The sequence below is a fragment of the Pristis pectinata genome, chromosome 1 (assembly GCF_009764475.1).
Source record: "Pristis pectinata isolate sPriPec2 chromosome 1, sPriPec2.1.pri, whole genome shotgun sequence".
Taxonomy (NCBI): Eukaryota; Metazoa; Chordata; class Chondrichthyes; order Rhinopristiformes; family Pristidae; genus Pristis; species Pristis pectinata.
Window position 1 is genome coordinate 60,425,537 of NC_067405.1, and position 23,053 is coordinate 60,448,589.

A 23,053-nucleotide genomic window follows, 5' to 3' on the forward strand; every position below is an offset into this window, starting at 1 on the left:
GCCTCCTCTTCCCGGGCGACCGGCCCCTCTTGCCTCCTCATCTCATGTGGCGACGCGAACCGCCGGGCGGAGAGCGGCGGCCCCGCGGGGTCGGCAGCGCCTCGGGCCGGTAAGGATCCAAGCTGCTGGTGGCGGGGCGCGGATCTCCGGGCACCGCGGAGGGAGGAGCCGAGGCACATGCGTGCCCCGTCGCCGGTAGCGGGCACGGTCCCGGGCGCCCGCCTCCTGTGCTGCGGCCGTGAACAAACGGTGGGCCCCCGGCTCGGCTCCGGTCTCCCCGCCGCCGTCCCGTGTGTCTGATTCACTTATTGGTAGCGCTCCCCGCGTCGGATTCAAATCCCACGGCAGCACAGTGAGGTGGTGCCGCGCAATGCCGCAGTGTCGGAGGTGCTGTTTGGTCGCTCCAGTGGACGCCCATCTCCTGGCCGATGTTTACCTCTGGCCAACATTGTGGCATGGCTGACTATTGCAGGTGCTCGCTGCCTGCTAATTGCTGTGGTGTTGCCTCCAGCACAAGTCACAGTGAAAGTACTTTATTGGCTATGAGTTGCATTAGAATACCGGTAATTGGTTTATTATTGTCACATGAACCGAGATACACTGAAAAGCTTTTGTTCTGCGTGCCATCCAGACATATCATTCCATACATAGTGTATCGAGGTAGTATAAAAGAAAAAACAGAATGCAGAATATAGTTACAGAGAAGTGCAGGTAGACAAACAAATAAAGTGCAAGGTCTACGACGAGGTAGACTGGGAGATGGAGCGTAGGAGAGTTCTGTTTGAGTATGATATCAGTGGGATAGAAGCCTGCCCTTGAGCCCAGTGACACATGATCTCAAGCGTTTGTATCTTCTGCCCGACAGGAGGGGGCAGAAGGGAAAATGACTGGGGAATATCTTCAAAGATGTGAATATGTTCTATGAACATTAATCCTTTTGAATTTTCATACTGCTGCAAATGCGTGGTTGGTCTTATGTTTTCCTATACAAAATTTCATTGCTTAAATTACCTGGTGCTATAAGTTATTTTTCCCCTCCTAACATGTTTAATGCTGGAATCTTTTCATTTGGTCTCTCCTCCTTGCAGCCTAATCATTATTTAATGCTTTATGGAGTCTTGAATAATGTTTCAAACTATTGGCATCCAATATCTATCTTGAATTGGCATCCAATATCCATCTTGAAAATAGTTTTGTGAGCTTTTTCCTTTTTCAAAAAGGAAGTTAATCTAAAAATATCAAATCATCTATCAAACCTGCCATGTGTGTGTACATCAAAATGCAAAGTAATCAATGCCACCAACAATTATTTAACAAAGACATTCATCAAAACTGACTACAGGTGACTCCTGCATTTCTTGGGGGGGGGGAGTGCACTTTGCTTTCCTGAAAAACTGCCCGTATTACAATTTTCCTTGATGCAAAGCCGTGTCATCTGTGCATGCGTCAAGAAAGTTAAGTTGAAAAAGACAACATTTGGTGTTGATTTATTTCCTTTTCCTCACATAAATTCAGTGAGAGTCGATTTTATTCCATATCTCCAAGTTTTGGTAGTGATTTGAGAGTTCTGTAAGGGGTGAATTTCTGTAACCCAAACGGCTGTACAGTTTGAGTTCTAGACAGTTATTTATTCTGTACTGTTTGTTATCTTTAGATCTATGAAGTGACCAGCTTTACATATGTTTTTGCAGGATTATCTCTTGATAAAGCTAAAGAAAAGGACATCCATAGGACAAGAAGTTAGAATTGGCTGCATTCATCATTTGAAACTGAATGAAGTCAATATATTCATGTGTGATTTTAATAATTAAGCAAAGGGAATCATGTTTATTTTAAAATGTCAACATATTTAAGCTACTTTGTCATTAAGTGAACCCTGTGAAGTAAAATATATTTCCTTTTACGCAGAAATGGAGCAACCACATGTCCGACTTTGGGTAAAATATGAAACCTTTGTTGTTGGGGTCTTGCAGATCCCACCTCCTTCAAAATTCAGCATGCACTATCTTCGAAAGATGGCGACATACGTTCGAACAAAGGGAGGAGATGGTGGCTATCCCAGGCTTTCCTGGCCTATGTGGAGGCATATTGCCTGTGGAAAGTTGCAGCTGGCTGAAAATTTGGCATGGTTGTATTTTGAAACATTTGACATTCTTCTTGAGAGAACTGCAGAGGAGAGGTTGCAGTGGGCTGAAGCGGTATCTCACTGCAGATCAGAAGAAGAAATTGACAAACTAAAAAACAAGGCATGAATTTTTATTTAAGAATTTGTAATTTTTTTCTGCTAGTGGAGAAATTATAGTCTTGCATTTCAATCAAACATAGAACTTCCCTGTGCTCTACTGTAGACTTTCTTGATGGATATTTAGTCATGGTGTGCATGACCTGCACTGTTTCTGGATTGCACTAACAAGCTGCTTGCACACTACCTTAAACTGTGCATTGTTTCATTTAAAAAATCATTTTCTGTTTTCAGAGGTGTATTAAAGTTAGAATTTTCAATATCCAATAATCTACTATTTGCTGGGTATCCTCATTTAGATTGTTGTCTTATGAACTTCTCGGGATATGCATTTTCATATATAGAATTATGAAGGGGCTTTTGAAATCCCCTTTGTTTTGGCAGTATAGTAAAAATGATGCAACAGAGTCTTGACTCTTACTAACACAGAGGATAATTCATTTGGAATCCTAATCACCCATATTCGTCTCTGGCAGTGAAATGGAAATGTACAGGTTCTCCTTGGTGGGATATGGAAATGAATGTCCTAATTCCCTGAAATGCATTATTTTAACCAATGGAGGAGACACAACCATTATAAAGGCTGCAGTTTTAACCAGGTTTACATATATCTGTAACTAAACAACCAGGATTGTTAAATGAGTCATAGTGGGGGCGAGTCTGAGTTTAACTCCCTTAATTACAGACCTTGCATAAGATTGAAGCAACAAAGTAATAATTCTTCAAGCACTGACATGGTTTTTTAAAAAAAATGATTACGTTACATCCAGTTTATGGTGTAGCTGATATTCGTAGTTATGTTGCTTCAGCCTTCTGCCCTAGTCCAATTCAGTGGCTCAGAATTTTCTGACAGATTATCTGACTTGGCACATTATGGGAATGTTTTCTTTAAAAGCTATATATCATGTACTATATATTATGTGATATCTTTTCTTAGCAAAACATTGATCGATGCAAATAATTTTGATTAGTTGATACTTTCCTTTAATGATTGTGATTGTAAAATTGATGCTCATAAAAATGTATTTCAAAGCATTTTCATTACAGAAAGAACAAAAAACTGGTAAGGGTTTGAACTAAGAAGCTCTTTCTAACCTTGGAATTATTAATTATGTTTGTTAGGAGGGCCAAGTGAAGGCAAGGTGTTTTGCAGACATGGAAAGCTAGTGAATATAACATCTTAGGAGAAATTAGGAATTTGTCCATTTAGCCTCATAAGCTGAATTTTTGAGAAGACAACAGGAAATAATATTAAGAACTCTGAACATTACAGCTTGTTCTTATTTCCTGTAATGGTTGAGAAGTTTTCAAAGTGGATCCTTTTACAGCATTAGCTTTATACATTGGAAGATATTTGATTCCATGTAATATTCTTAATAAATAAGGTAGTTGAACATATTGGAGTAACTTTAATAACACATTAATATGCTTTGTAAAAGGCTGCAATGCTTTACATGTAAATATAAAATAAAATGTACAATATTTTAATGAATCAATTATGTGGTTTTAAAACACTCAAATAAATTTATCTGTTTACACAGTTATCAGTGGATACACTGCAGTTCCTGCTGTTTCTTTATGTTCAGCAGCTGAACAAAGTCTCTCTACGGACATCCTTGATTGGAGAGGAATGGCCAAGTCCCAGGTCACGATCACCTGATCTGGATGTAAAATCTAATTCTCAGAGCAAGGTAGGCTTGCCAATAAAATGCCTTGTACACCTACCAAGTGAAGGGAAATGCACTAACAATTATTTGTTTAACTTTGCTATGTTGGATGTAAACTTGAACACTGAATCGTGCGTAATTTTCTTGCCATTGAGCAGAAAATGTAACATAGTAGGCAAGAGATGATTCTTCATTTCCCCAAATCAGGAATAGCAATGGAGATTTGGGAATTCCAAGTTAAAAATCAACTTCAGTTATCAACTACTATTTGTTCTTTTCCATCTTCCTTTCCTGAAGAGAATGCAGGCTTTACTGCTGAGATCTTCCATTTATCTTGAGTCCAAATAAATAGATTATTTTCATTGTGAACAGCTGAAATCAAAAACCACCAACAATGTTAGCATTTTACTTCATAGTAAAAGTTACTTTCTTAGTAAAAGCTGTACTTGTGATTATATTTGTTTGCTGTTTGTTCAGATAAAAGATCAATTTTGATCAAACATAATGTGCTGATTTAAAATGTATTTAATTTTAAATCATCATCAAATAAAGTTTAATAATTTGTAATTCTATCATTAAATATATAAATTAAAATTTCCCAGAGTGGCTTGTATTTCAAAAACTGGTAAAATACATGACCTGTTCATTGCTTGCCATTGCCCTCTTCCTGTAGCCTATTTGATGTTATTTACATAGAAATCCTTATTCACCCCACTTTAATCCTAGATCTTTAATTACACAAATTATTTGACTGTGATTCCCTTATGGCATGATTGCCTCTTTTTCTTGCAGTTAATCTTTTTCTACCCTCGAAATCCTGTTTCCTTGGTTAGTCACTCTGCGAATTTTCACACATTTAAACTTTTTACTTGATTTCCTGTTTATATGGATAGGTCCCTCTTTCCACTTATTTCCATTCAACCCGAAACACACTACTTTCATGTAACTTGTATCTAACCATCTTACACACCTGAATCCAATTGCCTATATGTCTCTAGTGAATACCACCATCTTTTTTTAAAGGCAAATGGTGGTGCAGTGGTTAAAACACCAGATTAATAATTTAGATCCTGGATTAAAAATTCCAAGATCAGAGTTCAAGTCCCACCATAGCAGCTATGGAATTTAAATTGTTTTTTTAAGTCTATTAAACTCGGACATAAAACTACTGGATTACTGTAAAAACCCAATTCATTGACAGATGTCCTTTAGGGAAAGAAATCTGCTGTTTTAGTTGTTCTGGTGTGACTCCAGACCACTACTACCCTATGAAATGGTTGAGCAAGTCATTCAGTTGTACCATAACCATAGCCTGCATTCACAGGGGCAGTTAGAGCTGGGCCTTGCTGGCAATGCCCACATCACAAAAATTGGGGAAGAAAAATCTTATTTTCCAGTGTGGATTTTGTTGCATTGTTATTGTAAAGAGCCAGCAAAGATGCAATGGACTCAACAACATCCTCCTGTAGTATAATGCCTATGGTTCTCGGGACTCGTAATAGGCTGCTTCAAAGGGATCAGTAATACTGCATTTAAAAAAAACTTGTCAAGTGAAGTCTTACCAAATCTTTGTATAACCCTGTTATAATAGTCCTAATTTCCTATGAATGGTCCCCAAAATTTGCTTGTCTTGGAAGCTTTAAAGGAACCTTCTGTTATAACTGCCATGAATTCTCTTCCTGTTGTCATCAAACACCACTCAATCATGTTATATTCTATACCCCAATTAAATGTACCTTTTTAAACACACTTGCCTATATCTGTACACTTCCATTTGTGATCTACTACCCTCTTTTTAAAGCTGGACTTGCCATGCAATTTGGTATCATTGACTAATTTATTTACTGTGCTGCTATCATACTTCTCCAGATTTTTGACTGTAGGGAGCAAAAAAGGATCCAACAGGGAAGCTAAACTATTTTAAAATGTCCTTTTTCTGCTTTCTCACAAACAATTTTATAACTATCTATTCATTCCACACAAAGTGATGCAACTTCATTTTGCCAGACAATATCTTGTATGTAGTGAAATGTGTAAAAAAAAAAACCACTACTGGTACTGAAATGTTTATTCAGAATTTTTTTTTCTTGTTTTCGTGCAATCCAGAATATGGATGACCATAACCATCTGGCATTTGTTCTGAGCCACTTGTCAGAGTTGTTGGAACTTCTGCTAGACCCTGAACAGCTCACCATTTCAGCCCACACAACCCATGACAGCATGATATCTGCGGAAGCAGTCAGGGCCTTGAACTTTCTCATTGAGGGAAGTATTGGTCGGAATGAAGCGATTTATCCTGTGCATGAACTGGCTCTTTGGCAACCAATTCTGGGCGCAACTGGCTATTCCAAGCTTTCCAAGATGTTCCATTTTCATAAACTGGAAGCCTGGCTGAGAAGTGTGCTCAGACCTAATCCATTCGGCACCGCAGTCTGTTTCCAAAAGGGAAAGAAATTAGCATGGGCACAGCAAGGTAACTTTACAGGACTTGATCTTTAAAATAAGAATGTTTCACTCGTTACAATTTGATTTTGTATATTGGATCAAAATATAAAGATGTATATGTGTGACAAGGTACTATATTTAACATTTTTTGAGGGTGTATATCGGGTTGTTGGGAGCGGGTAGTAAGCGTAGATTCTGGTTTTTGAGAAATGGATTCTTCTTTGAGCATTTTCCCTACCTTACCAAAATGGCTGAGTTTGGTAATTATGATGTGATTAAATGTATTAAGCTGCACATTCCTTAAAATCCCTCGGTGGTATGTGGAGGTTGTCAGTGATCACTTACATTTTCTGCTATCTTAAAGTCCCATTCCATCTCTTATCACAATGGACTTTTTTATTGGGAATGTGAAGGCTGGAATCCTGCTCTGATTTGTTTGCTGCCAGTGATATCTGGCTGTGGGAAAATGTGAGGAAAACTCCACAATGACTTATCAACTCTTCCCTAAGGGGTTCTATGCAGCCACTGTGCTGTCAGAAAATGCTGCTAAACAATTAAAATCAAAAGTACATTGCTTGAGTGATAATTAGTACCAATGATTCTGTGTTAAAATGTACAGAATTTCTGACTTTATAATTGAATGTCCATATTCCATAGTCAGGAAACATGAGAAAAATTAAGGTGCTCTCAAAAAGTACTTGACGGCTGTTTTTCTTGTCAATTTTTTTTTACTGGCTTTATAACAAGCATACCTTGTGTTGAATTAATTTACCCTGTATAGTATATTTTTTAGTTTGAAAACTCAATCTTTACTATCAGGAGCTGGTGTCAGAGTTCATTGTGTACATTTTGCAAAAAAAGGTTGAAAGGTAAGTAGGTTTCAAAACAACTTAACTTGAAAAGTAATTTTGAGTTGAACTGATAACTTGCATTAAACTGATATAATTTGTTTATAAATTAAATAAGGGGAAAGCTTTCTAAGTGAACATTTGGAGCACTTTATTAAATAGGGTCATACAAATGGGAAATATGCAAGCTTGAACCATGATCTGAATTATTTGATGCAGGCAGTGAAATTAATGAAACTTCATAATTATATCCTCCGGTGGATCAGCACTCTGCACATCTGAGTTTCAGATTATGATCATATCATTTGATAAATTGTACCTTTGGATATTGATTGACAATGGATTTCTTCATTGTTTTCCATAGTAAATAACTTGAAAAAAGTGTGGGAGAGTTAATAGTGTCTGTGGAAAAGTAAATAGTAAATAGTTACTAAAGCATGAAATATTTAGATGTGCAAGACATTCTATTTTAATGAAGTCACACACATATTAAAATTTAGATATAATGAATTTTTTAAATTTCCTGGCTTTAAGAGTTACAAATATATAAATACATCGTTCCAGGTGTTCCTTGGGCATAATGTCCTGGGCACAACCTCCTAGGCACAACCATCGTCAGTTACTTTATTAATAATCTTTTCTCCATCATAAGACATTTTATATAGTGTCTTGCACAGCGTCAGTACAGTTCTAAGTTCTCTAGCCGTTCAGGTACTTCTGCAGTCTGATCATTATGAAATGTGGAAATTATTTTCTGCCCTCTAAAACTGCAATGCAATAATGACAGTTCAGTGATGTTGAGAACAAAATACTAGTAATTTCTCTGGGAATAACTTTTTTTTCTTTGAAAAAGTGGTCATGGATTTTTTGCATCCATGTGGGGGAGAAAGTGGGGCTCTGGTATAATGTATGTTCCAAAAGATGGTATTTCTATCAGTGTAATGTTCCCTCAACACTAGAGTGCCAGCCTTAATTTTTGCTGAAGACTGCAGTCTTCTACTTCATTCGCAATTTCTTTGATAATAAATTTCTCCTGATATTTTTCACATTTCAGCTAATAATTGGCAAACAATGTTTGCAGCAATAACCATGTCAAACAAGAGTCTTCTCACCTCTTGACATGTAGTGGTGTTACTCTCATTGTATTTCCCAATATCAACAACCTTGAGTGAACTAGAGACTATCACCGTTGACCAGAAACTTAACTACAGTGGCTGCATTAACTTGTTACAAAAGCAGAAAAGTGACTTGAGTGTTCTGCAAAGCAAGGTTCCTCAGAATCTTTTCACCACCTACAAGACCCAAGCCATCATTGAACTGTAGCAACAAACAATTTGCTGGAGGAACTCAGCGGGTCAGTCCTGATGCAGGGTTTCAACCCAAAACGTCGACAATTCCTTTCTGTCCACAGATGCTGCTCGACCTGCTGAGTTCCTCCAGCAGGTTGTTTGTTGCTCCAGATTCCAGTATCTGCAGTCTCCTGTGTCTCCGTTGTAAATGAACTGGGTCCTCTTCAGGATATGTGCAGCTCCAAAAGTTTCATATGTCTTAGTGCCACGTCAGACAAAGCATTCCAATGTAACAACACATCAAGCGTCACCCAAAGCACCCTCTCCAACTTGCTCTTGGTTTGCTTCTTTCACAGTTGACACATCTTGATTACAGTATGCAGATGGATATCTGCATTTTATGTAGGCTGCATCAGCAGCACAGTCAAAGTGTGTGTGTGTCCCCTCTTTTTCTCCCCCCCCCCCCCCCCCCCCCCCCCCCCACCATTTACAGGGATAGGGCCAGCTGGCGTGGAGGCATATCATCTTTGTTTTCCTCCACAGGCCATACTAATTTGGAAATAAATAGCTAGCCCTTAACCATCACATTCAAAAAAAATCCTTGAACTTTCTCACGCTCATCAACCTGATCCTGTCAGTTGCTGAACAGCACTGACAGCATCTTCAAGAAGGCAGCATACCCACATTTCTCGAACTTACCAGCAGAGCACAAATCTTGAGATTGAGCTTAAACTGGGTGGCATGGTAGTACAGCAGTTAATGCGGCTGTCTCATGGCTCCAGGGACTTCAGTCTGCTTCTGACCTTGAAGGCTGTCTGTGGAGTTTGCAAGTTATCCCTGAAGGGTGGCGCAGTACTTAGTACTCCATGGAACTGGGTTCAACCTTGACTTCAGATGCTGTCTGCATAGTGTTCACCATTCTCCCCAAGAGAAGTAGGTTTCCCCTGGGTGCTCCAATTTACTCCAACATACCAAAGACCCATGGATAAGTTAATTAGTGGCAAAAAGAATTGAAAGGGGAATTGATGGGCAGTGAGAGAGAATAAGTTGCAGGGATACTGGAAAAAATGCAATTTTCATGGCATTTATACCCTGTGCATGTATGCCTATGACAATAAACATGGGATTGATTGATCTGTTGGGAGCCAGCAAAGACCCAGTGGACCAAACCGTCTCCACCTGTGTTGTAGTAAGTAAATTAATATTCATTTATAAAGGTGCCGTCTTTTTCAGCACAATTTTCATATTTCAATGGTCATGACTGAAATAATTTGCAGCAATATATTGATTATAGTGGGCAATATCAACTTTATTCTGGTGCTCATCAAATTAAGTAGAGTGATTACTACATTTATATTTTTGAAACATTTAAAACAGGTATCCATTTTGCTATTCATTTAGTTGACACCCAGTTATTGATCAAATTTATAACTTGGACGTTGCAGTTGAATTTATAATGTCATGGCATTAAAGTGGGTTTGCTTTAGCTGTCCGATCACTAAGTTGTGACATCCAGACATTTTGACTGTCTATATGTTACTGAGCTACTTTCTCTTTTTATAAGTTGAAGGTACAACAAAGCGGGCAAAGATTGCATGCAATACTTACACAGCACCTAAAGGCCACAAGGTGGTGATAATGACACAAGTGTACAAGCAAACCTTGGCTAAGAGCTCAGAACAGCTAGTTGGAGCTCATGTTAAAATTCATCGCTGCAATGACTGCTTCATATATCTCTTATCTCCTTTAAGGTAAGATTACTGTTTATGAAGAAAAAGGTTTGAAGAAGGACATTTTTATATTCAAGCTAATAAAAGGGTGACTATTTCAGCAACTTCATTGGTTACATTTGTCTATTTGTATTACTTCATAAAAGTTTCTTAGAGCGATGTCTAAATGAAAAGTTAAATTTAAAAAAAAGCAAAAGGGCAATGAGATTAATAACTAAAGTCAAAGCTAACACTACTTCAGTAAAGGGGGCTTTATACTTTGTGCTATTGAAAAAATCGTGTATTAATTTTAGGTAGGTCATCTGAACACACAGTAAAAATGTTCAAGGAATGCATTTTGAATGAACTGCCCTGCACACACAGTCAGCTTGGACTACTCTCAAGATGGTAGCACCTGCTAGGGTCTTGAAGCAAGTAACTTGCTCAGTCCCAAGCTAGAAAATGGTGCTTTGCAGAAAAGGATTTAGTTATTTTGTAAAGTCAGCAGAAAATGTAGATTGGAATAAGGTGAATAGTTATGAAGATTTTGCTTTTAGTTTCATATACTTAATACGAACATTGCTTTCTCATTGCAGGTCTGTCAGTATTGAGAAGTGCAGAAACACCACCTTTGTTCTTGGCCCTGTCCAAACAACCATCCACATCCATGGCTGTGATGACGTGAAAGTAATAGCCATCTGCCGCAGGCTTTCAGTCTCATCATCATCTTCATGTACTTTCTACTGTCTCACAACTACCCGCCCTCTTATAATGTCTGGGAACTCTAGCTTAACATTTGCACCATACCATACTTATTATCCATTGTTGGAGGATCACATGGCTAGAACAGGGATAGCCACAATTCCCAATTATTGGAATAAGCCAATATGTATTGGTGTGGACAACAATGAAATACCTGTCTATCGGCTACTACCTCCCAGGGACTTCTATGTATTTGTGATTCCATTTGAAATGGAGGGAGACACCGTGGAGATTCCTGGAGGACTGCCACCGCCATATGAAAAGGCCATTAAACATAGAGAGCAGAAAATTCAGAACTGGCAGAAGACTGTTAAGGAAGCAGGACTTAGCAGGTTAGTATTTATATACTGAAAATAGATTATTAGTTCCAGAATGAGATAAGAGTCTCCTCCATTCCTTTTGAAAGCAGTGATTTGCTGAAAACTGCTTTATATATGTCAGTAGTATTCAAATATGTTACCCAAGATGTGTGTTTGCAGAACCATAAAAAAATGATTAGCATCATGTCATTACAACATTTAGCATGTGTGTTTTTAACAGAGTTTGGTACTCCACTGAATTATTTTTGTAAGACTCTTTGTAACACTAGTGCTGAAATTAACTAACTCAATGCAAATTGATAATGAACTGGAATCTTGACATCAATGAAGCTCAGTAATTCATATCTGCACTCCACCCTAGGGTATTCTGTCACAGAAAGGATAAGTTTCACAATATCCACAGAACAATATTATCAGATTGAAACCTGATTCAGATTCACCCCTCACTCTGCACTCTTTTAGTTGATTTCATTTGTAATGTAGTAAGATGCAGCTGTCAGAATCAGTCATTAAGACTCAGAGAGAACATCGGTAGGCATTCCCTCTTCTAACTGTTATTCAGTGCATTTGAGAATGGAGGATAATCAGCTCATGCTGGGTCCTCTGTTAGAAGAGTGTACCTGAAACCACTTGTAGGCAACTTGCATCTTTGGTCCCTCATTCACTGGTTATTACTATTGGTAAAACTCCTCTGTTAAGAGTTTTTGTGTAATTATTGGTAGAGTTTAGCTTTCTACCACAATGTGTATTGGCTACCATCTTTCTGTTTATTGTAGCTTTCCAGAAAAAGGTCATAATTGTTCATACTTATTCATCCATTATATAAATTATTACGGTAGTTTTTGCTCAACACTGGCAACTCCTCTGGAATAAAATCACTCCAGCACATTTCTAAAGAATTCAATTGATATTGTGGGATTATTTAGAACTATTGGTTCATTTTGTATCACTGTTGATGGTGCTGGCTGACCGTTCAATTAGCTTCATCCCTGATGTTATTCTCAGGTAATTTGTACGTTTTGTCAAATTGTTTGAAATGTGGTGGTCGTTTCAATGCAAAGGCACAAAGGTGCACCATAACTTGATCTCCAAATCGTTTAGATTTTGAGTGCTGGTATCAGAGCATTAATTTCTTTTGCACTGTAGTATAATAATAGTGAAGACCGTGTAATATCGAGTTGATTTCTCTTGCAATGGCAATTCCACCCCACAGTGTTTCAAGGATAAGAAAAACTAAATTCAAGAGCATAAGCCAGCTATATTCTATGGAGCATAGCTTAAATTTTTGTCGAGATGGAACAGATTTTATTTTAAGATTTAAGGTTGAAAATTTAGTATGTTATCAGATCTTTCCTAATACTTTCTCTTATTTTCCAGAGAACATCGCAAGTTGTTTCAGAACCTGGTGGAGAAGGAATTCTGTGAATGGTTGGATAAAACTGGGCATCGTCAGCAGCTGGACAGTCTTATTCCGGTACCTTCCTCAAAACAGACTACGTCTTAATTATTCCTTGGCTTTGTGCTGAGGAAGTGAGCCCATGGCCATTATTGGATTAAATCTGGTGTGTTCCTCTCTTGCAAATATATATTGTATGCATTTTGTGAAGATGCATGACTCAGGTGCAGTTGGGCTCTGATGCTAGTCCTCAATAATTGTTTTGTTTTTTTTACAAAAAACTTGTAAGCACACATTTCAGAAATTAGTGCTAATAACTGTATTTCAAATGGAATTAGATTACACTTTTAATACATTTTCAATTATATATAAAGATTATGTTTTGTTTTGAGCATTAGTATGATTGCACTAGTTCATAAAGGCTTTATTTTTTTATTTACTGCTGCATATTTTGTGCTTGGGTCGAATTGAAATTCACTTTACATTTGAGGAACTTTGAGAACATATCCTCTGGCTGTGGACACAGCTTTGAATATCAGGGAGAAAAAATATATTTAACATGACAACTTGAGTATTTTTTTCTTTTTGAAATTTACATTTCAACATTTTCTCCAACCTACATCTCCCACCCTTGCTCACTTTTGGAATTAAAGTTTTGATGGGTTTCCTGACACCATATGCGTTAAAGGAAATCTTGAAAGCCTTTACTGTATTTCCTTCATAACTTTAGGGTATTGTGATTATCAATTCAGCAGTAATTTCTGCCTTGAGTTTATTTTTTTTATACTAAACTAAAATAATTTAAGTTTCCCTTATAATGTGTTTCTGCTGAGGCCCTGTTTCTGGTCTGGGTAACTTAAATACGCCCTTGGTTCCTCAACAAACTGTTTTGTGAACAGGAAGATTAGCCTTGTCACACACACCCTTGCCTGTGACTGTTCACTTTTCTGCTGATTGACATATACTTTGAGTTTTCAAATATTTGAGATAATTTTACTTTTGGTTTCTTTCTCTCATCAGTTTACCTCTGTGCAACTCTCAGTGAATTTTCACTCGCCAACAGTTACTTTCTCCATGTGCCTATTGTACACGTGAGCTTTGCCAACGCATTGGCAAACTGGTTGATTCTGTTGAGGCTCAGTGTATTCTTAACCTGACTTCCACGTGTGTGTATATATATTTGCAGCACAGTTGATGGCTGGTGTTCAGATGTGGAAATTACAGATGATTTAGTATTGATACCAATTGTATCATTTCTATTGCTGGGATTGAAATTTGGTCCCTCCAAGTTCCACTGATTTAGCAACCACATTCTGACCTTTTTCTTCCAAATAACTTTTTAATCACTATGATGCTGGAGGAACTAAGCAGGCCAGGCAGCATCCGTGGAGAAAAGCAGGCGGTCAACGTTTCGGGTCAGGATCCTTCTTCAGGACTGAAGAGGGGAAGCCCAATATATAGGAGGGAAAAGCAGAGCAGTGGTAAGTGGACAAAGGAGGGGAGGGGAGGTGGGTGGGCACAAGTGGTGACAGGTAGATGCAGGTAAGAGATAGTGATAGGCAGGTGCAGGGGACGTGGGGAGAGCAGATCCACCGGGGGATGGGTCAAAGGTAAGGAGAGGAAAACAAGGAGGTTAGAAAAAAGAGAGAGAGGCTAGGAAAGGGAAGAAAAGAGGCATGGTTGGGAAAGGGTGTGGGGGGTACTTAAAGTGGGAGAATTTGATGTTCATGCCATTAGGCTGCAAGGTTCCAAGACAGAAAATGAGGTGCTGTTTCTTCAGTTCCTCTGCAGACTGGAGGAACAGCACCTCATTTCTGACTTGGAACCTTGCAGCCCTAATGGCATGAACATTGAATTCTCCACTTTAAGTAACCCAACGGCCCTTTCCCAACCATGTCTCTTTTCTTCCCTTTCCTAGCCTATCTTTTTTTTTCTACCCCTTTTTTTCTCTCTGTACCTTTGACACATCCCCCAGTGGATCTGCTCTCCCCACCTCCCACGCACCTGCCTATCACTATCTCTTACCTGCATCAACCTATCACCACCTTGTGCCCACCCCACCTCCCCTCTTTTGTCCACCTATCACTGCTATGCTTTTCCCTCCTATATATCGTGCTACCCCTCTTCCTATCTTCATTCCTGAAGAAGGGTCCTGACCCAAAATGTTGACCGCCTGCTTTTCTCCACGGATGCTGCCTGGCCTGCTGAGTTCCTCCAGCATCATCATGTTTTTCATCTAGATTCCAGCATCTACAGTCCTTTGTTTCTCTAACTTTTTAATCAGTTTGAAAATATGAGTTCCTCAACATTTACCTCATCAACTATTTCCTGCAAATGCCTTAAACTGCATTTCTGGTATTGGTAATGTTTAATGACAATCATTTTTGAGAATATTTGCTTTGTACTGTAAATATTGATTAACATTCTGTAATGCAAACAAAACACTGTTTCAGTATTAATTGAAGTTAAAAATTTATGCTCCCAATTATTTCAACAAACTATAAAATGTAAACTCTCAACTATGGCTGTGTTATTTGGTTTTATCTAGTACCACACAGAACACAATTGTGGGTTAATACAATTGAGAATGGAATTGAACATTATGCAATCATCAGCAAGTACCTAGGCTTCTGCCTTATGAGGGAGAGAATGTTATTGATGAATCAGGTGAAGATGGATCTAGGACACAGCCATCAGTGTGTGTCTGCAGTGATATCTTGGGACTGAGATGATTGATGTCCCAAAACAACAATAACCTTTGTGCAAAGTATGACTTCAACCAGTGGAGAGTTATTGCCCTAACTTCCATTGACATCAATTTCCTTAATGCTCTTTGATGCCTCACTCAGCCCAATATTGCTTTGATATCAAGGGTAATCATCCACATCTTCCCTTTTTAAATTTGGCTCTTTCGTCTATTTGGACCAAGGTATAAGGAAGTCAGGAGACAATGGAAGTAACTCTGCAATCCTAGCAAGTGAGGGAACAAGATTAAATTATAGAATGATCTCTCCATTCATGCCAAATTATACTGTAATAATGAATGAAACAAAGGTTTGGATTTTGTGGTTGCAATGACAGTGAAATAAAACTGACAGCATGCTGTGAAGAATACAGGCTCAGTTAAAGGTGGAAATCTACAAGTTGCAATCAGTGCTTCCCTGATCTGCTCTATGGTGCATTTTGAAGCCCTCTCTGGCAAAAATTAATAAATTCAATATTTACAGTATATATAATGTCCCGGAAAAAATTTGCTTCATTGCATGACATCTACTTTAGTTGTTACTGATAAGCTGTAATTATTGCTTAGCAAACTCTCCAGCCCTAAAAAACTGATCTCAGCATTGGATAGTTTTCGATTTCAAAATAAGGGATTTCAAAGTAATGTTACAGTTGTAGAGGTTACATTATATTATATCTATTTATATCTTAACCCTCAAATGCAAATTCCAACCTTTATTCTGTTTTCTTTTGAGTTAAATATATAAAGCCTGCTTCTTGCTCCCTGGTTTCTTTCTCTGAGAATCCTTAAATGATGGGTAGATCAGCCAGCTTGATGACATCATTCTAGCTGGGTCCCAAGAATTCCATTGAACTAATGTCAGACTACAAATGATATCAGAAAGGTAATGTCCAAATCATTCATATTGCTGGGTCTTTGTTGGTAGATTTCTGTGAGGTCAGTGGCAGGCACTTTCACCAGTGAAAGCAAGATCAGGATTCCTTAGTCTTCTGCCTCTTTCCAGCTGACGCTTCTCTTTAAGTATCCTTCTTTGGGGAAAAAAATTAAGTAGAGCAGTTCGTTTTGTATTGCTATAGTTTGTGTAAACTGGTAGCAATAGCAAGAGGAATTAAAAAATAATGGGTAATCATTCAAGTTCATGGATAGCTAAATAGAGAGAGAGGTGACTTTTGATTGAGGCTTAGTCTGGAGGTTAGAGAAGAAGCAATATCCAAAGACGTACTGAAATCTAAGTTGGCATTTCTATCGGAAGTATAAGTCTCTATTGAAACAACATGTGATGGACCTTGGAAGTCTCATGCTACTTGATTACCAGGTCAGTGACAAAATATACAAACTAAAGCATGAGAGCTGATATAAATGAGGTAATGACAATTAAATACATTTGCTAGAATTATTGAATATTCAGCTTTGTCACCAATACATAAGATTTCTGTCAACTGATTTAAGGATTGCTCAATCTAAAGTGGCTTAATTGAAAAATAGATTTGTAAGACAACAGTAGTTGAGAATCCATTCCACACCTATAAGGTACTAATGTTTATTTTCAATTGATACCTAAGCTTGATCTTGTACCCCCACACAGACAGCCTCTGTGAGGAACCCACTGTACAGCAACTGTTTGGGTTACTTAACAGGAAATCGTACTGTTGAAATAAATTATCATTTACTGCCCCAATGTCATGTCAAACGAACCATGTGCAATGTAATTTGTCAGTCATTAGCTGACTGTGGACAATTTCCCCTTCCCTAACTTGGGTTGACTTGGCAAATTGCTTGATTTGAAGTCAAGAAACTCAGCACAGACTTGCTGATAGAAACTGCGAGTTGAAGGATGAATATTTTACCTATGAGTCAGCAAGATGTCTGCTCAGAGTTTTGTTATTGTTCAGCAACATAGCTGAAACAAACTACACAAATTATTCTTATCCCTGATTATCTGCACCCTTTTGTTGAACTGACTCAGCAAAGCCAGTAAAATTTATCCGCGACATTAATCCAACTGATGTAACAAACAATTAAGAGGAATTCACGCTCTAGTTGTTTTGTTATCCCATCAAATATTCTAGAAAACTTGATTGGACTTGAAATGACTGACTCGATATTTTAATTTAATTTCCATAACAAAAGTGTTGCTCCCTGTAAATCCTACAGCCTATAAAAGCAGGCTCCATTTATCTTGGAACACAATTGTTTGCAAAAGGACTCCAAAGATGGGGAAAGTAAGTATGTCCAAAATATATCTCTGCCTATTTCACCTCTATGTAGTTTAACAGGAACTTGTAGTGTTAAATAATTGTCCTTTTGATGTATCAATGGTATCTGCCACGAACTATTTAAAATGTGTATGTCTGTACTTAATTGTGCCATAATCACATAAGAGAGTTGACAGCCTGTTATTTTCTTGTCCAATTACACTATGCAGCTTGTTGGCACAAGAAGTGGAATTTGAGAAAATGCTTGTTCAAATTTTCCTGTTTGTAAATACAGCATACAATTTCAAATTAAGGTTTATGAAGAGGGTTTAAGTATGAGGCAGAAAGGATAGCTCCAATGATTAGTAACAACATTATCTAATATGTTATTGGCCTTGAAATGTGAACAATCACATTTTTTTATCTCAGAACTAGCTGACAAGTGGACATTGACTGTCCTGGTAATCTGTCAAAAACAGTAAATACTAGAAGAAAGGACAGGATTGACATAAAGTGAACACCCTTTGGGCATATATTAGCCTCTTAACCTCATAGAAAGAATGGGAACTAGGATTAGTAATCTTTGCCTTGATCTAATTGCTTCCATATTCATGTTTCTCTCTCATTGTCGCATTCCTCATGGTTTTATAAGCTCCTGTTTATTTACCAGATAAGAATTCAATAAACCTTACAAAGCATGGGGTATCTAACAAGTATCTCTACCTGTTACTGCAGAAAAATATCCTGTTGTTTATGAATGCTGATAGATACATGAAATTTTCTTCCCATACAGACCAATGTGAAGCTTTGAGTTTTCCAAATCTGCTCCTATTCACATTGTGAAGCTCGGCATGAGTGTTTCCCTACAAAATAGGGGTTTAAGTAAGAGGTAGGAGGATAGAGGAATGCTGGGAGGAGAAATAAAGATGAAAATAAGAGCGGAGTAAACAGAGGAACACCTGTTTATTACCATACAGTTTATATCTTCTTCGTTAAAAGCTTTGGCAAATTAAATGGATTTAACACGTACTGTTTTGAAACAGAATTTTGTCTTTTAAATAGCATGCCTCTCAAGTCCCATTAAAAGGTCCCACGATATTTTGAACAGAAGCTAAGTTATCCACAGTGTCCTGGTGCCTTCAATCAGCATCACTAAACAGATTATCTGGTCATTGTGGGATTGCTGTTTGTGGCAGCTTCCTGCAGTCAATTTGGTTGTTATGTATAACCACAGTGCTACATTTAAAGTGTTTCATGGACATACAGAGATCATGAGACAAGATATACGGTATGCTCAAACCTTAAATCCATGCATCTTTGAAGGTGACAAAACAAGTTAAAAGGTTGTCAAAATATATGTTGGTGGTTGTTTTTATATACGTATCAAGTATATATGCAAGGAAGTGATGTTAAATGGCAGGAAAGACTACAGCTTAAGTAGGTACCACAACTTAGAGGTCTTCGGAGAGGTGTAGAAGTGATTTACTGAAATGATACCAGAAAGAAGGAAAATCATTTAGAAGAAAGTCAAATGTTGGGATTACTCTCCTCAAAGATTTTTTTCATAAATCGTAATGTAGAGGATATATGAGGATAATTTGTTTTATGTATATGGACTTTCAGAATACCTTTAATTTATTTTTATATGTTCACTTTTGGAATTTGGGCATCATTAGCTTGGCCACCATTTGTTGCCCATCCCTAATTGCCCTTTGGAAAGTGGTGACGAACCACCTCAAACCCCTGCAATCTTCCAGTGAAGGTAATCCCACTGTGCTATTGGATAGGGTGTTCCAAGATTTAGACCCAGTGACACACTTCAAGGTCAGAATGGTGTGCGACTTGGAGGGGAACCTGCATGTGGTGGTATGCCCATGTGCCTGCATCCTTTGTCATACTTGGTGGGAGAGATTGTGGATTTGGTTGGTGCTGTCAGTGCAACCTGGGTGAGTAACTGCAGTGCATTTTGTAGATGGTATACACAGCAGCCACTGGTGGAGGAAATGAATGCTTAGGGTGTTTGATGAGATGTCAATCAAGATGACTGCGTTGTCCTGCTTGGTGTTGAGCTTCTTGAGGCAAATGAAAAGCATTCCACTTTGCTCCTGGTATGTGTCGTCTAATAGATTATTAGTGTAATTCACACCCAGGGGATTAAAAGGACAGTGACTTCATGGATCTAAATTAGCTGAGGATAAAAAGCATGGATATTAAGGTATTTGGCAAAAGAATAATAGGCAATGTGAAGAAAAATATGCAGTAATTAGAATCTGAAATGCACTTTCTGAAATGTTGATGGAAGCAGATTAACTTTTAAAAGGGAGTTGAAATAAGTACTTGGGGGTAAAAGGAAACATTCTGACATATGGAGAAAGAGCATGGGAATGATTGAAAACCCTTTCAAAGAGCTATAAATAGGCATCTGTGCTGTATGATTCTATAATTCTACAATCAATCACCCTTGGTGATCTTATGGTTAAGATGTTAGGCATCTTTCTGGCGTTCCATCAGGTTCCTTGCTGCAAAACAACCAAATCAGTAAAGGATTCAGTTGTATTATTTACACTTGGATGCTTTGAGAGAAATTATAAAAACCCAATAATTTTTGGATTAGCTGTTGATATGCATGGAGATATAAATGACTATTATTTAAATAAATATGATGAGCAATACAAGCTTAATTTTTCATTTAATATTCAACTGCAGATCACTTTCTATGAGGACAGAAACTTTCTGGGTCGTCACTATGAATGTAACAGTGATTGCTTGGATTTTCGCGATTCCTTGTCCCGCTGTAACTCAATTAAAGTAGAAAGTGGGGCTTGGGCAGTGTATGAACAGCCCAGGTTTACTGGAAACTTATATATTGTTACCAAGAATGAATATCCTGATTATAAGCATTGGATGGGAATCAATGATCATATTGCTTCATGCCACAAAATCCAACAAGTAAGTGCATTTCTTTTGTACAGATCTTAAGAATATTGAAACCTCTATGTTTGACAGCAGATTGGAAAAAAAAATCATGCCAAATTGTAATATTCAGTTGAATGTATATAATTTGTGAACAATCCAATGAAATGTCATTTATGTTTAGAATTATATTAAGCTGAGTTAGAATACCAAATTCTCCTCCATTATAAAAAGTTCTAGTGTATTATAGATTTTAATATTGATATATACCACAATCAATAGAACATACTAACTTGCAAATTGACAAGATAAAATACTGTATCAGCAATTTAATGAACTCCATCCATTTAAAAACAAGTTAATGGGGAAATCGCAGATAATTAAATTAAAAACATTTCCAGATGTGGTCAGCTTTTACATTGTTAAATGATCAGAAAACTGATCGATGTACTAGGAAAACTGGCTCAGTTTTACCCAATTTAGAGACCCTTGTTTTTGCTTCGAACACTATAATGGTGGATATTGAATTTAGTTATGCAGGGTTGTTATGCCAATTACATTGTTGGTCCAGGTAGTGTTTTGATATAAGTAAGAAACAAGGTATAATCCCAGCCTGTGCTGAAATAACCAGCACTGGAGGCAATACAGTTCATCTCAGTTTTCCTGGATGGATAAGGAAAAGTCAGCAAGATTCTGCTCCTGATTGCTGACAACAATCCCTACTAGAAATATGTGAAGAGGATAAGATCATCTCATGCTATCATGCCCTCAGTGTTTAAGTAGTCGGTTAACATGACACTATTACAGCACCAGCAACCCGGGTTCAATTCCAGCCGCTGTCTGTAAGGAGTTTGTACATTTTCCCTGTGTCTGTGTGGGTTTCCTGCGGGTGCTCCGATTTCCTCCCACATTCCAAAAACGTACGGGTTAGGAAGTTGTGGGCATGCTCTGTTGGCATCAAAAGCGTGGTGACACTTGCAGGCTGCCCCCAGAACACTCCACGCAAAGATACATTTTACTATGTCTTTCGATGGACTGTACATGTGACTAATAAAGATATCTAAATCGTGTAGGCCTGTGAAAACCAATAGCATTTATGTGAGCACCACAGGCCCACACTCTTGAAAGGAGTCATTGCTTTGAAGGGTCTAGAAAAGTAATTGTACAAGGTCAACAGAAATTAAGATTTTTTTACCAGTTTAATTAATGGCACTGTCTTCACAAGCACTTTATGTTTTACAGGCAGATGCAGGTAATTACAAGATCAGAATCTGCAACAAGGGCGATTACGAAACTCAAACAATTGAATACACAGACGACTGTCCATCTGTCTTTGAACAATTCCATATTAATAATATTGACTCCTGCACTGTCCTGGATGGTGCATGGGTTTTCTATGAACAGCCAAATTACCGTGGAAGGCAATACCTCCTTGAGCAAGGTGTCTATGAGAAAGCTGCAGATTGGGGAGCAACCACATCGAAAGTGCAATCCTTTCATCGTATCATTGAGTAGCTAAGCACGTACTGCAATTTTTGCAGGCTTCACTTTATTGATTTGGCATTAATAAAAGCTATTAATAAATAGAATTAATGAAAGACAATCTATCAGAGAAAAATTTGCAGAACATGCACGGGTTGGGTTTCCACTTTGAGTGCAATTGAGAAATTGTGCCAATATTGCTTGAAATTGCATTGGCTAGGTTATACTTTATTTCAATTACCAGTCATTTGCAAAGTCACAATCAAAATCTTCCATGTGCCAGTATGATAGAATTTAATTGTTCCTTCTTTACAAATTTCCATTATAAAGTACTCCTTTATCCATTTAAGGATGGTAATCAGCTGTGGCTTTACATCCACGGCTGAAAATGGGTTTATCACAAAGAAACAAGCCTCTTCACCAAGGATGTCCTGTCCTCCACCTGTGAGTAACCAGATTTAAAATCACTGGTGAACACCTCAGTTTCTCAGCAAATTAAATATTTATTTTAAGTAGCTATGTGTAACCAGCAGAAACAACAAAATTACCAGGGCTCCATATTTTTCTGTGGGACATAAGCTTGGATTTGTGGATGGGGCCCCAAGTGACAATGTGTGGAAAACATATGCCCAGGTGGTTTTGGTTGCAACACACTTGGGTTTACAATTCAGTGAAGTGATGGTGCTGATATAACAAGTGGAAACAAATGCCAACTCTACCCTGAAGTTCTTCTTGAAGCATAACAGAATTAAACTAATATATTAACTTGAGTTTTAATGCTTTAAAGTGCACATCTGATAAATAAGTGCTTAGTTAACAGCATTATTACAATCAACTGTCAGCATCAGTGATGATGTGTTTTATACACATTAAATGGCAAATTATGGAACTATCTCATTTACTCAAATTAAAATAGATTTTCTGAATTAAGTCCTGTGATTTCTGTTTGTTAAGGGTAAAATAAATTATCAGGTAATCTGATTTCCATCATCCGAAAAAAAATGGACTGCTAGCAATGGAGCTTCATGCAATCTTTCTGCAG

At 37.8% G+C, this 23,053-nt stretch overlaps 2 protein-coding genes across 2 annotated transcripts; both read left to right on the top strand.

The window, feature by feature from the left end:
* Window positions 1–7: 7 nt before the first annotated feature.
* On the top strand, window positions 8–14,093 carry tbccd1 (TBCC domain containing 1). The gene is made up of 7 exons (XM_052029943.1): window positions 8–109; window positions 1,909–2,246; window positions 3,784–3,933; window positions 6,016–6,382; window positions 10,056–10,242; window positions 10,797–11,294; window positions 12,660–14,093. The coding sequence occupies exons 2-7, from the start codon at window positions 1,911–1,913 to the stop codon at window positions 12,784–12,786; spliced, it is 1,665 nt and encodes a 554-aa protein (XP_051885903.1). The 5' UTR covers window positions 8–109; window positions 1,909–1,910; the 3' UTR covers window positions 12,787–14,093.
* LOC127578221 (gamma-crystallin S-like) lies at window positions 12,761–23,039 on the top strand. Its single transcript, XM_052029970.1, has 3 exons — window positions 12,761–12,844; window positions 20,323–20,565; window positions 21,772–23,039. Exons 1-3 carry the CDS (start codon window positions 12,821–12,823, stop codon window positions 22,042–22,044), a joined length of 540 nt encoding a protein of 179 aa, XP_051885930.1. The 5' UTR covers window positions 12,761–12,820; the 3' UTR covers window positions 22,045–23,039.
* The last annotated feature ends 14 nt before the right edge of the window (window positions 23,040–23,053 follow it).

Bases quoted from the DNA above. Each gene is read 5' to 3' on its own strand.
- tbccd1 (XM_052029943.1), top strand. From the start codon at position 1,911: ATGGAGCAACCACATGTCCGACTTTGGGTAAAATATGAAACCTTTGTT. The intron at 3,934-6,015 runs GTAGGCTTGCCA...CGTGCAATCCAG, and splicing joins AATCTAATTCTCAGAGCAAG to AATATGGATGACCATAACCA. The intron at 11,295-12,659 runs GTTAGTATTTAT...CTTATTTTCCAG, and splicing joins AAGGAAGCAGGACTTAGCAG to AGAACATCGCAAGTTGTTTC.
- LOC127578221 (XM_052029970.1), top strand. From the start codon at position 12,821: ATGGCCATTATTGGATTAAATCTG. The intron at 12,845-20,322 runs GTGTGTTCCTCT...ATTCAACTGCAG, and splicing joins CCATTATTGGATTAAATCTG to ATCACTTTCTATGAGGACAG. The intron at 20,566-21,771 runs GTAAGTGCATTT...TATGTTTTACAG, and splicing joins CATGCCACAAAATCCAACAA to GCAGATGCAGGTAATTACAA.